Raw genomic sequence first — 14,054 nt, 5'->3', positions numbered from 1 at the left:
GATGCAGACAGGAGGCATACCCAGATGCTTCTGGCCAGAGTCAATGAAAGACGGTCCCCTACCCCATGTAGGGCTCCTGCTTGCCATCTCTGGCTGCTTAGCATATGACCCTGAACTTTCCTTCCTGTCCTCCTCCAGCTTTGACTCCCCCTCTGTGCCCACTTCTGAACCCCCACTTCTGGAAAGCTCAGCACTAACCAATTTTCCTTTGGCCTCTTCAGCCCTGGCGTTTACCCTCAGTGGGGAGTCTGACCCTCAGCTCTCAGACTGCACAAATCTCACTTGCCGCTACAGCCAGGCCATGCACTTCCTGCCCTTCAGAGCAGGCCCCCTGACTCCACACACTTGGCCCCAAGCTGCGAGGGGCAGGGAGAGGGCAAGTCATTGTTGTCACCCTGTGGCATAGTGGGGTTATGTTAGCAGTTGCAAACCACCGGCCGCACCACGGGAGTAAGACAAGACTTTTAACTCTCATACAAAGTCACAGGCTCAGAAACCCACATGGGTAGTTCGACGCTGTCCTAATAGAGTCCCTGTGAGTCGGAATTGACCCGATGGCATGAGTTTTTGGTAGGACAGGAGTTCTCCAGCCCCTTTCAGATGGCACCATCCCGACACCTGGCCCAATCCTGGTCCCAGCCCTTCCTGACCTGGCCCATTCTAGAGTTCCTTAAGGTCCAAGACTGAGTGCTGACAGAGATGAGGCATCGTGTCCTCTGAGAGCAGCCCACCGAGATGGCAGCCGTGAAGGAGGGCGAGGCAGAGATCCCAGAGCCATTTGAAAGACAGACACTGGCACGGACCGACCAAGAGGGAGACAGGCTCTGTCTGGCTTCTCACTGGGTTCCGTGGGGCCCTGGGCTCTGCCTGGCTTGTCGCTGCTGAATTCCACACCAGCACAGTGGGCTCTCGGCAGAAGGATGTTGAACAAAGGAACCCCGAGAGAATGACACTATGTAGAGACAGACACCAGGCCAGCAGGAGAAGTTAGAAGGATGGGTTTGACTTAGACACATGGTACTGAGGGCTAGGACCTCCTAAATGCTGATGACCAAAACCCCTGCCTTTTCTTTTCCTGGACACGGGTGGCCTTCCGTTCGGCCCCTTCCCTGTGTAAGCAGGTCCATAAACACAGGCATGGTGTCACTTCCAAGTGCAAACTGTCCGAGCCAGTAGGATACCTGTGGGGAGTGATGGCAGTTTGTTGGAAGAATCTCATCTTTCAGGTAGGAGACCTGGTTTGATTCCCACCCAACGCATCATGGGTCTGTTGGTGGAGGCTTGTATATTGCTATGAGGCTAAATGGTTTTCAGCGAAGCTAAGACAGACTAGGAAAAAAGGACTGAACATGCCCTTCTGAAAAATTAGGCTTTGAGAACCTCTAGGTCAAATTGCTCTGGCCTGCTTCTAGATGGTTCACCAAGAGGCAGGGACTGGACCGGGTGGCGACTAACAGTGGCAAGAATGAGACCTGCTACTTCTCCTCCCTGCACCTTGGGGCTGTGCACTAAGATGATCCCCGGTACCCACAGGGAGCACAAGTCCCTGCTGACCTCAGTATGAGAGAGAAAATACATTTCTGTCGTGTTAAGAAATGTCAGCGTGATGGGTCACTGCAGAATGACCTGACGTCTAGACTGATGAATCTAAGGCGCCTATGGATCAATACTGATAACGACGGCCAGCAGGATCCAGGCCTGCAGGTCAGCAGAGGTGTCCCAGACTGCCAACAGTCAGCTCTTGCTACACCAGCAGGGAATGGGAAAGTGGACTGGCAACCCTCTGCCCATCAGCAACATTGGGCAACCAGGTCTTCTGCCTGTGCGGTGGAAGACGTTTTATGCCCTTACTTCAGCATTTCTGAGTTCCCACCCTCTGCCACCCCGCTGGCTTACCTGTGTTATAGCCCCGTCCAAGGGCAGGCCAAGGACGATGATTCTTCCATAGATTTCCAAGGTACCAATCGCTCTGGTTCTCCACCAAGCCCAGGACCTGCTGACCTACAAACACAGAGAATGCAGGTGTCAGAGGAGGAGGGGACTCTTTTGATGAGGGAGTACTTAACAGAAGATAGAATACTGGCAAATGCTCATGACAATAGCTTACATTTGTTGGTCGTTTTTATTAGCGTCCAGGTCTTGACCTAATGACTTAACTGGTAGGAACATACTGAATTCTTGTCAGTATACAGCCATTATGATGATTCCCATTTCATGGGGAAAAAAATAGAGGCCCAGAGTAAATAACATGTCCAAGGGGCCCTGATGGTATAGTGTTTATGCACTGGGCTGTAATCGAATGGTCAGCAGTTCAAAACTACCAGCAGCTTCTTGGACAAACTCCTTGGGCTTTCTACTTTTGCAAACAGTTATAGTCTCAAAAACCCACAGGGGGTCGCTATGAGTCAGCACCGACTTAATGGCAATGAGTCTGGTTTTATGATTTGGAAGAATAGATCATCTGTGAGACAACCAGATTCCAAACCAACCAATCCATCCATCCATCCATCCATCCATCCATCCATCCATCCATCCATCCATCCATCCATCTATCCTCTAACTCAGGTAACATATACTTAATGACTAATAGAGTATCCTTGAAGTATTCCAATCCCAGGACAGTTTTTCCATTGTATATTAACTGATGGACTTTGGAGGCTGAAACGGAGCTGAATTTTTCGTATCAGAGAGGAAGAAGTTCCCCCTTGTTTGATGAAAACAGAGCATTAAAAGGAAGCACCCTGGGACTACCTTGACATAGTATTTTTGCTCTCAACTGCTTCTAAGATATATTCATCATATGTCAAGAAATATCATGTCAACGTAGCATCATTCAAAACAAAACAAAACTGGTGCTGAAAGGCAGCCTTTCTGGAGGAACGTCCTCTCGGGGGGCCATTACTTCTCTGCCCCTGGTGCTCAACTTCTGCTTGGGTGGTGGCCTCAGCCTCTTGAACACCTTCATGTGTTTAGGTGAAGCTGTTTCCTAGACAATCTCTTAGGTCAGAGAGCTGGGATGTGGGTAGGAATAAGGCCCTGGGTCTTCCGAAGAGGGTGCTGGATCCAACCGGCTTCCATTAGCTAACACCATGCTGCCACTTGTAGGAAGCAGCATCCTGGAATTAATGATCTTCAACACCATCTCACCAGCTTAGGAAACGGAACCTCCCAAAGGACCCAGTGGTGTGCACAGCTAGTGATGGAGCCAAGCTGTTGGTGTTGTCCCCGCGTGGCCAGGTGCGCCCGGACTCATGTGCAGTGGAACAGAACACTACCTGGCCCTTTGCCATTCCCATCATGGGACCAGACTGTTGTGATTTGCCGAAGTAGACTTCCTCTCCTGGTCCATCTTCATCTGGAAGCTGTACTGAAATGTGTTTAGTTTCACAGCAACACGTGAGGTGAGTCTCCACCGACAGGCAGCTGGTGACCATGGTAGAGGAGCAGTGGGCCACCACTGCCTTCAGAGGCAGGACCTGGATCACATCCAATGGAGTCGGTATCTAACACTGGCCCTTCCCATGAGCTCAAGCTCTTATGCCGACTTTCCCAACAAACTTGACAGGTAGGAAATCAGAATCCACATTTTATCCCAAGGAAATCTAAGAGCCAGAGTGTTTATAGAACTCATTGCAGGTCAAGCGGCTTGTGAATGATCAACGATCTTCCCCAGTGAAGGAACCCTGATGGCATCATGGGTTCTCCACTGGGTGGCTAACCACAGAGTCAGCAGTTCGAACCCACTGCCTACTCTGAGGGAGGAAGATGAGGCTTTCTTCTCCCATAATGATTTAAAGTTTCAGAAACCCAAAGGGACCGCTCAACTCTGTCCAATAAGGTCACTCACTATGAGTCAGAATCTACCTGATGGCGGCAGGCTGGACTTGGTTTTCCGCAAAGGAGCCCTACCTGTCGGGAATGAAAATCCTGTCATTGTTGGCCAAGCTGAGAAATAAAGACCTTTCCGGCTGAATGAAAGCCCAGCAGCATGTTGGGAAAGCACAGTGCTCCTGGCACACCACGCTGGGTGATATAGGACCTCCTTGGTGAGCTGACAGCTCCCTGAAATGATGGTGTGTGGGTTTGGTGTAATTTATTTGATCAATTTATTGAGCTCCTATCTAAATCATCACCCCAGCACACATACATAAATTAGAGGCATGGGAAAAATACTACCACCCACTTTATCATTGTATATGTTCCCATCCCAAACTTGTAGAATTGCGGAGAAAACCACATCACCAATTCAGGAAGCACAAGAGTCAATCAATCCCTGGACAACAAGCGGGGCTTTGGGACATTCACGCAAAACAATGAGACCCGAGAGGTCTGAGGCCCCAAGTGAGAATGCTGTGTGCCTCGTCCTGGCACGAGGAGCCTTGCTGGGACACTGGTGTGACGCAAGGGCAGCGTGGGGTCAGAGGAACTGGTTCTCAATCAAAGGAGCCCTGCAAAGGCGTGGCTTGAGCATGGGGGCTGCTTACCGAGAGGTCTGTGGTTCAAGGTCACCGGCAGCTACCTGGGGAAAAGGTGAGGCAGTCTGTTCCCCTAAAGAACTTACAGTCTCAGAAGCCCCAAAGAGCAGCCCTGCTCCTCCCGGGTTGTTCTGAGTCAGTGTCAACGTGACAGTGGGGAGTTGGCCTTGGGGTTGGTTCAGAACAACCGTGAATGAATGACTCCAGGTTGGTAAGCCTGTGCCCTGTGCTCACAACGGACAACACGGTGCTGTTCTTTCACTGGATTGGGGCCAACTGACTGCCAGGGGGTGGCAGCCCTAAAGGATTATGTCGAACTCTCCCTTGGGGTTTCGAGACTGTAAACCTTGACAGGAAGAGACTCCACTTCTTTGTACCGTAGAGTGGCCGGTGGATTGAAATTGCTGACTTGTTGGCTGGCAGCACCACTGGTCACCCCCCACCAAGCCAAGGATCCCATGACTAGGGTCTCTTCAGTTATTTGGATGAGGGTTGACCTCTGAGTTTCCAGTAAACTCATTCTCAGTTTCCTGGCAGTCCAACTCCGTATGCTGGCATCCTGGGTGCCCATTCCTTTCTATCTTCAGATTCATCTCTAGGAGCCATACTTCTCTCTTGGCAGCAGATTGTAATGCATGTTGGTGTACTGCTTAGGCTGTCGTGTGTGTGTGTGTGTGTGTGTGTGTGTGTGTGTGTGTGTGTGTGTGTGGCTTGCTTGTAAAGCCCTCCAGACAGGGCTTGCCGTGCTGTTTGCTATCAGCAAGTCCATTCTAACTTAAGGAGCCCCGAGCAGTGCGGGAGGACACGCTGCCCAGTCCCTCATCAGCCTCACAATAACCGGCACCTTTCCGTCCTGATGGTGGCTGTGGGGCCAGCCCATCTCACCAAAGGCCTCCCATGCCTCACTGGCCCTCTCCACCAAACATGGTACCTTCCTTTAGTGCTGGTCCCTTCTGATGGACAACATTCCGTGGTCACCCATAAGGTTTTCAGGAGCTACGCTTTGGAGGTGGCTGACCAGGCCTATCTCCAGAGTCTCTTTGTACGGAAGCTCTGCTGGACACATGGGTGACTCGCTGCTGGTATTTGAAATATCAGTAGTAAAATGTGTTAGTCTGGGTAGACTAGTGAAACAAATCCGTAGAAACCCTTATGTGTATAAGAAGGAGATTTATATACAAGAGCAATTGAACATTAAGAAAACATCCCAGTTCAGTCCAGATCAAGTCCATAAGTCTGATATTAGCCCCATATGTCCAATGCCAATCTGTAAAGTCCTCTTCAGACTCCCGAAGCACAGGCAATGACGCTGAATGCAGAACAATCACAGGCCAGTGGATAGAAAGTCTTTGGATCCAGTGGCATTGTAAGCATCTCAGCGTGGGCAGGGGTCTCTGTATCAGGGTGGGTCCATGTGTCTTGGCAACTGCAATGTCTTCCAGGGGGTGAGCAGAGAGAGAGAAGTGTCTCCTGCCTCCAAGGAGGAAGTCCCAGATTCCCCAGAACTCTCAGGAGAAGGCCATGCCCACACAGAGGCCTCATTGGCTATGATCTCATTGACAAGCTAGACTCCACCCCTACACTCTTAATCCTCCAATTGATAAACGATTATATATCCACCACATATAGCTTCTAGCATCCTAGCAACATGTGGTGAGCTACCACCATATGACAAGCTGACAGATGGGCGGAGGTCCCCTCCACTTCCCGTCATCCTCTCAGGCTCATCTCAAGCATGAATCCACCCATGAATGTCCCTCCACCCCTAACCGAATGCCCACTTCATCATGCTCCCATGTCAAATGGATGTTTCTCCTTAGCCCTCCCTCACTACCGGGGCTTTCACAGTTGGCTGGAACCCATCCTTTCAAGGGCAAAGTGAGTGATATGCAGGCACACCCACACGCCTCCCTGTAAACATTCATCGCTCACATCAGTCAGTGGGCATGGAGAGGTCGTATCTGAAACACACCGAGTGCTCTGTCAATGTCTGCTCCATCAAGGGACATCAGCTGGGGCCACTGGTCCAACTGCCACTAAGGTGAGTGTCTCCAATTTCTGATGCTGCCTAACATTTCAGCATCTTCCCATTTGCCAATACCAACACATTCTTCCACTCCATGCTTTGAGGACCCAGGCGTCTGCCTTATCATCTATTGGGGGGAGGGGCATCGAGGATGGGGTGGCAGCACCCCGTCTTTACATCAACCGCGCTACGAAGGTTCTTCGAATTGAGGCCGACAAGACTCTGCTCCACTTGTTTTGACAAGTTCTCAGGAAAGACCAATCACTGAAGAAGGACTGCATGTGCAGTGGAGGGCTCATGTAAATGAGGGACCCCTCCTCCCATGAGATGAACCAACAGAGTGGCCACAACACTGCACCCAAAGAAACCCTACAGTCCTGGGGATGGCGCAGGAGGGGGCAACCTTTCCAATTATTATAATTTAGATCACCCCGAGGCCAAACTCCACTCTCGTCAAAGGGTCAGGATGTAGTATCGGAAACACACTTGTTGTTGTTGCTGATGTTAGGTGCCATCAAGTTGGTTCCAACTCATAGCAACCGTCTGTACAACTGAACGAACCACGGCCTGGTGCTGCATCACCCTCACAATTGCTCTCATGTTGGAGCCCAGCGAGGCAGCCCCTGGGTCCATCCATCTGGCCTGGGGTCTTCCTCTTGGTCACTGCCTTGCTCCTGTACCAGCAGGATGGCCTTCTCCAGGCACTGCTCTCTCCTGCTGATGCCTCTGAGTCATCCTCATGTCTAGGGAGCTCCTGGCTGTACTTCTTACAAGGCAGATCCATCTCTCTTTTATGGGACATTCGTGGCCCTAGAGGTCTTACTCTTCAAAGAAGGGATCCTTTGAGAGGTTCCTGCAAGACATGCGATCCCAACTTACGTCTTGTTACCCACGAAGATTCCGTTGGTATGCAAACCTTCTTTTCTCAATGTCCATCCGCGGCACAAGATTCCTTTAGAGTTTGGAAAAGCACGGATGTTACACTTTGCGGACGAAGGCGTGCCCGACCCAAGCCATGATATTTTCCATTATCTCCTAGGCATGTGAAAGTTGGACACTGAATAAGGAAAACCAAAGGATCGGTGCATTTGAATTGTGGTGCTTGGGAAGACTATTGAAAGCACTGTGGACTGCTGAATGGACAGATTGGCCTGCCTTAGAAGAAGTCCAGCCGGAGTGCTCCTTAGAGGCAAGGATGGCCAAAGTCATCTCATATACTTTGCACATGTTGTCAGGAGAGACCCGTCCCTGGAGAAGGACATGATGTTGGTACAGTGGAGGGGCAGCAAAACAGGCAGCCCTCCACAAGCTGGATGGACACAGAGGCTGTAACGAGAGGCTAACACATCAGAACACTTGTGAGGATGGTGCTGGAGGAGGAGGTCTTTCATTCGGCTGGAAGTTGGGTCTCTGTGAGTCAGAATCATTTTTAGAGCCCTGGTTGGAGCAAAAACAAACGAAGATATCGTTGGAGGAAAGATGCGGTTGCTTGCTCCTGTAAAGAGTTACAGGCTTGGAAACTGCATGTAGGGTCACTAAGACTCAGGATCAACTCCCAGGCAGTAGGTAAGATATCATTTTTCTTTTAAACATGGATTCGTAGCTGCTATATTGATTCAAATATTTGTTAAGTGGGAATGATTTTGCTCGTTGTCTCTCATCAGCACTGGGTTTGTGAGCCCCCTGAGGACAGTCCCCAGCTGGCTGCTCCTCATGGAGGCCTGTGCCTTGTGGACTGGGAGCCAGCTGTGGCCACGTAGGCTGGAGGTAGAGAGTGTAGACTGGAGCCAGAGCCATCTGGTCCCCATTCCTGGCTCTACACTTTCCAGCTGAGCAGCCCTGAGAACATGACAGAAGCTCTCTCTGTCTCAGTTTCCTATTGCTGTGACTGTCCTGATATATCAATGACCACCTACATGGAAGGTGTTCACACTAGGGGCTGAACCATCTTTAAACCAACCAACCAACCAACCAACCAACCAACCAAACAAACAACCAACCAACCAACCAACTCAGTTGACATGCCATCAATTCTACTCATGATGACCCCACGTGTGTCAGGGCCATTACTGTACTACATAGGGTTTTCAATCGGAGCCCTGGTGGTGTAGTGATTACACATTTGGCTGCTACCCACAAGGTCCATGGTTCGAGATCACCAGCCTCTCTTCAGGAGAATGGTGAGGCTTTTTACTCCTATAAAGAGTTACAGTCTCAGAAACCCACGAGGGCAGTTCTACCCCATCCTAAAGTGTTACTAACAGTCAGAATGGATTCCATGTCAAGGCTTTTCAAATAGGTTGGCTTTTTGGAAGTAGAGCTCCAGGCCTTTCTTCTGGGGGTGCCTCGGAGTAGACTCGAACCCCCAACCTTGCAATGAACAGATGAGCAAGTTAATCACTTGCATACCCCCTGCCTGGGAACTTGTGAAGCACATTAAGTACAATATGAGTGATGCTTATTTTTCACTCTCCTCTAAGCTTCTGAAAGAGAGGACGGCATCATGTGGGTGTTTCTGGGGGTCCCTAGCTCAAGGAGGCCATTCTAGGACATTGTTTCTAATCCATCTGCTTTATCACTTGTGGGTTTAGTTGAAAGTTTAGGTTCTTAACCTACAAGTTATTTGCTAGTGATGGGGAATCGCGGTTCCCCCGCCCACCCCACCCACTTTTCTGGTTTCTAGAAGGAGGCAGTGCTCTGGTTTCTGAGCTAAACCTTTCTTTTCTGCATGGAGGTGGAAGGGCTTATCTGCCTGCACAGTTTCAAAGAGAACCCAGTGTGTGTTAGGCGGGGTTGACAAGAGAAACAAATTCAGTGACAGTCATAGATGTATACCAAAGAGATTTATATCAAGGAGTAATTGGATATCAAGAAAACATCCCAGCCCAGGCCAAATGAAGTCCATAAATCTGATACTAGTCCATAAATCCCTCTTCAGACTCACACAACCACAAGCAATGATGCAAAATGCAGGAAGATCACAGGCCGGTGGGTGCAAAGTCTTGAGGATCCAACGGCGGTGGACAAATTTCCAGGACTAGTGCGGGTCTCCAGCAAGTGGCTTGCTAGCAGGAAGGTGACACTGAGAGAGAGAGAGGCCCACCTCCAGAGAACCATTTATCTCTGTGACACCTCCAAATGAGGTCATCGAGCTGCGACCTGACTGACAGGCTGGACTCCACCCCTACACTTCAAGTTGACATGACATTTTCTAACTACCATACGATACGTGTAGCTCAGGCCCACTCTGTGTCCCTTCTTCCTGGAGCTTCGATCACCAGAGCCCTGCCCAGGAGGGTGATGTTGCCTAGTACTTCCGGTGAAGGTGAGCAGGTGGGCAGACCTAGCTCCGGGTTTGGGGAATGGAAATACCCAGTGTAGGTGCACAAGTGCTCCAACTTGACCGCTGTCAGTAAAATATGGAGCTGTGCTGCCTGCGCACCACCAGCTCTTCGTCGGTGGAATAGAGGAGAGGACTTAAATTCTCTCCTCCTCCAGCTATTCAGAATATAAATCATGGCTTGGGGGTAGGGGCGCTCATAATTTGCAGCCTCCTCCACATAATTGTTGATGGGTGTCTGGGAGCTCAGTTCCTACCTCAATTGGGAGCAAGTTTCCCGCGTGGCCACAACCAACTTCTCTGGTCCCTGAGTCTAGCTGAGAGCCAGCTGACCACAGCGGCAGCCTGTGCTGCCCTTCCTGAGTGCAGAAAACAGTGCAAGAAATGTAAGCCAGAGCCAGGCTGCTGGGGGTTCAAATCCCAATGCCTCCACTTACTGGCTGTGTAACCTTAAACTTGCTGGGCTTGTTTCTTCATTTGGAAAACTGGAATTGAAGCAATCATACGTGCCTCACAAGTAAATGAGTGTGTTGTGTTGCTTTTGTTTCTTCTCCTCTACATACAAGTTAATTGGTGGAAAGGAAGCTGTGCCCTTTACTTATTCAAATATTACCATGAACAGGACCCAAAACAGTGCCGCTGTTTGTAGGCATTTGCTATTATCATTACACCCAGAATTCCCTGGCCCTATATCGGGCCCTTGGATGGAGCAAACCGATAATGCGCTCAGCTGCTAACTGAAAGGTTGGAAGTTCTAGTCTACTTAGAGGCAACTTGGAAGAAAGGCCCAGCGATCTACTTCAAAATCACCGCCACCGGAAACCCATGGCGCACCATTCTACTCTGACGTCACAGGGCCCTTGTGTGGAGGAGCTGACTTGACAGCAGGGGGTTTAGATTCTGTCCTGTCTGCCTAGGTGCCCAGGCCCCACCCTTGCCTGTGTTCCATAGCTGGACTGTCCTTTGGGCCACTTGGTGCAGTTTTATACTGAGGGTTTGCTGTAGGAGAGAAACAAACAAAACCAAAATAACTCTCACTGCCATCGAGTCGATTCTGACCTATAGCAACCCTACAGGGCAGGTTAGAACTGCCCCTGTGAGTTTCAGAGGCTGTAAACCTGGACAGGAATAGAAAACCTCCTCTTTCTCTCATGGTGTGATGGGTGGTTTCGAACTGCTGACCTGTGGTGAGCAGGCTAACCTGTAACCCACTGCTCCCCACCCCCACCCCCCACCCCCACCCCAGCTCCCTTCTTCAGCTGAGACACCACACAGAACCTAAAGAATCAAAGATACATCAAACACAGTCCTCGCCCAAGGGGCAGTGGGAAGGGCTGCTGAAAGAACAATTGTGAACTGGCCTGATACTTGCCATGACAGAAACCCTGAGGGGGCAGGGAAACATGGATTCTGCCGGGAAGAGGGTGATGTCTCCTTAATCTCCATCTAGGGTCATCTCCCAGGATCATTTCTGCCTTGCAGTCCCTGCCTCCCCCCACCCCACATGCCTCCAAATCCCCAAACAGCACGCTGCTCCCTGGTGACAGCGTGCAGGAGACAGGTCGTGCTCCGTTCTGCTGATCTCAGCTCACTGGCCGCCCAGGTGGCCCTCAGATCCTGGTCTCCAGAGGTCAAAGACTAAAGCTTTACTCTCAGTGATGCTAGCCCAGCCCTGGACTGGCATCCCATGAAGAGGTGAAGCCCAGGGGGAAACCTCTTGCGGAGATGGCAGGGCTGCCCCTACGTGCAGCTCAGCATTCTGCAGGCCGTCTCCCGAGGAGTTTCTGCCATAAACCACCGTGACTAGGGGAAAAGGCTTCCTCATTGTCTTCCGCGCTGGCCCTGTGGTTATGATTAAGTGCGCTGCTCTCCGCCTTCCTACTCCAGGCGCAAGTTAACTTATGAAAATGAAGCTGTCTTCTTTGCTTATTCATACATCACTGCTAACAGCCAGACAAGAGCGAACAAGCTTGCTGTTCTGCTGGGGCCCTGGTGCTGGAGTCGCCAGCCAGCAGATGGATGGTTCCTGGCTGGGAACGCTTCCTTGTGCCTCCAGCTCTGGGCTCAAAGCAGGTAAGGCAAGGGTGCTCAGGAGGTAAGGGTGACGGGGCGAGACTGAGGATGCCCCCCCCCGCTTGCCAACCTGTTTGGTCCATCAGGTAGGAGGGAGGGGAGCCTGATAAACAGGAAAATCAAGGGGCCTCAACATCAAGCTAAACAAGGCCCTAGAGCCCATCCAGCCCACTCCTGCATGGATCCACAGACTATGCAGAACTTCTCCAAGCCTCCTTCTCTAGCGTGGGCTATCACTGTGTCCCCTTAAGAGCTAAGTGGAAATGCTACTCCCCAGGATGGGGCAAAGTGACTTTGTGGGGACACAGGGTTTCTACAGATGTCAGTGGTTCCATGAGGTCATGGTGTGGGGGGCTCACTCACTCACCAATTTAAGGCCGACTCATACGACTGGGTATACCTGCCCCCTTTGAGTTCCTCTAACTCTTTAAGGGAACAGAAAGCCTCATTTTTCTACCACGGAGTAGCTGGTGGTTTCAAACTGCTGACCTTGAAAGTGAGCAGCACAGAGTTCCTGCGGTCGGGTGAGCCCTAATTCAATTTGGCTGGTGGCCTTATAAAAAGTAGGAGGAGAGGCAGGGGGTGGGTCGGCCAACACAGTGGTAGAGACTGCTGTGAGGATGGCCATCGGAAGTCTGGGGCTTCCAGAAGCTCCTCCCAGATGGCCCTCCGAGAGCTCAGCTCTGCCAACACCCTAGACCCCAGAGCTGAAAACCAAGACATCTCCGTGGTGGGAAGCACCCGGTTTGTGGCACTTAGCTCTGGCAGCCCTGGGGGTGAATTAGAAGAGAGAGAGAAGACAACCTAGTCTGTACTGCCAAGAGTCCCTGGGCAGTTAAAAATAAAATACAATAAAACAGGCCGAGTGTCTGGCTCACGGCACCCACTCACGGGAAGCCATTTGTTTCCCTTCCTCCCTTTCGGCGTGGCCCGTGTCCGTGATGTCTAAGCTTTTTCTTCCACTGTTTCAAAAATGATTGATTTTTGCTGTTGACAATGTGCGTGGCAGAACACACACCAGTCCCGCCGTTTCCACGTGGTAGAATTCTAGGGCACTCAGGACCTTCTTTTAGGAGGGGGCTCATTCTCACCTGGTCGTCCGCCACTACCCTAAACTTCCTGGCCCTTCTGCGGCCTATGGGGTCTTTGCAGTGGCTGTTATCCGTGTGAGCGTCCCTTGTTCTTGACAAGAGCCCATCAGGTCTGTGCCGGTGTGCTCCACTGGTTGCCTCTGCCGCATGGACTGGACGCCGCAGCAGTTGGCCCCGGGCTCACGGTGGCCTCTCCTGCTGCTGCCTTTACTTTCTGTGATGTTCTCTGGGCTGTCCGCTCCCTCTCAACGTTCCTTTCTTGCCCCCTTCCTGGACCTCCTCTCTTCTCTCCCTCCTCAGACCTGAGGAGGCTCCGTCCCTTCCTGTTCTTTTCTCCCAGCGGGACAGGGATCCCCGAGGGTGAGCGCTGGATCACTTTAGGTCAACTAGACACACTTGGCTAGGGGTGGAGTCACAGCTTGATGACACCTCCTTGGGGGTGTGGCCTTTTGTCTGCGAGTGAGGGACTCTGGGAACTGCCTCTCTGTCTCTTCCCCTTCCTGTTGACTGGGACTCTGCCACAGACCCCGAGGTCTGTCAGTGCACTACCAGGCTGCCACTGACCTAGCATGCACCCACTGGCCTGTGATCGCCCTGCTTCGCGCTTTACTTTTCCAGCTATTTCACCTGTCTACAGCTACCTGCGCTGAAGAGGGCCTTCGACACTGGCATCAGACTTGCGGTCTTGAGTTGGACTGGGCTGGGCTGCCTTCTTGATATAGCAATACTTGTTGAAAGAAAGCTTCTTCTCATTTAGATATGAATGTCACTGGGTTTGTTCTCTAGACAACGCGGACTAACACACCGAGGGACAGGCTCCACCCCAAAGCCTGTGAGAACCGTGCACAGGAAGCTAATCATCACTCTTCATGGGCAGCTCCTGGTCTACCTTGAGAGGTTAACCAGTATGCTCCCACTCCCTACCCCCTTCAGGTACAGGATAAAGGTGGACATTAACTACGGATGACCTAAAGAGAATCCATGTGTTTGAACTATGGCGCAGGCTAGGAATACCGAAGGTACCATGGACTGCCAACAGAACAGACACC

The 14,054-nt window shown here is 51.2% G+C and overlaps 1 protein-coding gene across 1 annotated transcript in view; it reads right to left on the bottom strand.

The window, feature by feature from the left end:
- Nucleotides 1-14,054, bottom strand: part of LARGE1 (LARGE xylosyl- and glucuronyltransferase 1) — a 619,553-nt gene that overhangs the window by 136,502 nt on the left and 468,997 nt on the right. Inside the window, exon 7 of the mRNA XM_004700723.2 lies at nucleotides 1,897-2,001. Within this exon, the coding sequence (XP_004700780.2) occupies nucleotides 1,897-2,001 (105 nt within the window). The remainder of the gene's footprint in view (nucleotides 1-1,896; nucleotides 2,002-14,054) is intronic.

This window comes from Echinops telfairi, unplaced genomic scaffold, assembly GCF_000313985.2.
Source record: "Echinops telfairi isolate 266 unplaced genomic scaffold, ASM31398v2 ScPeMD7_2;HRSCAF=8, whole genome shotgun sequence".
Classification (NCBI taxonomy): domain Eukaryota; kingdom Metazoa; phylum Chordata; class Mammalia; order Afrosoricida; family Tenrecidae; genus Echinops; species Echinops telfairi.
The sequence above is the reverse complement of the archived record's forward strand: the minus strand, read 5'-3'. Positions and strand labels throughout refer to the sequence as shown.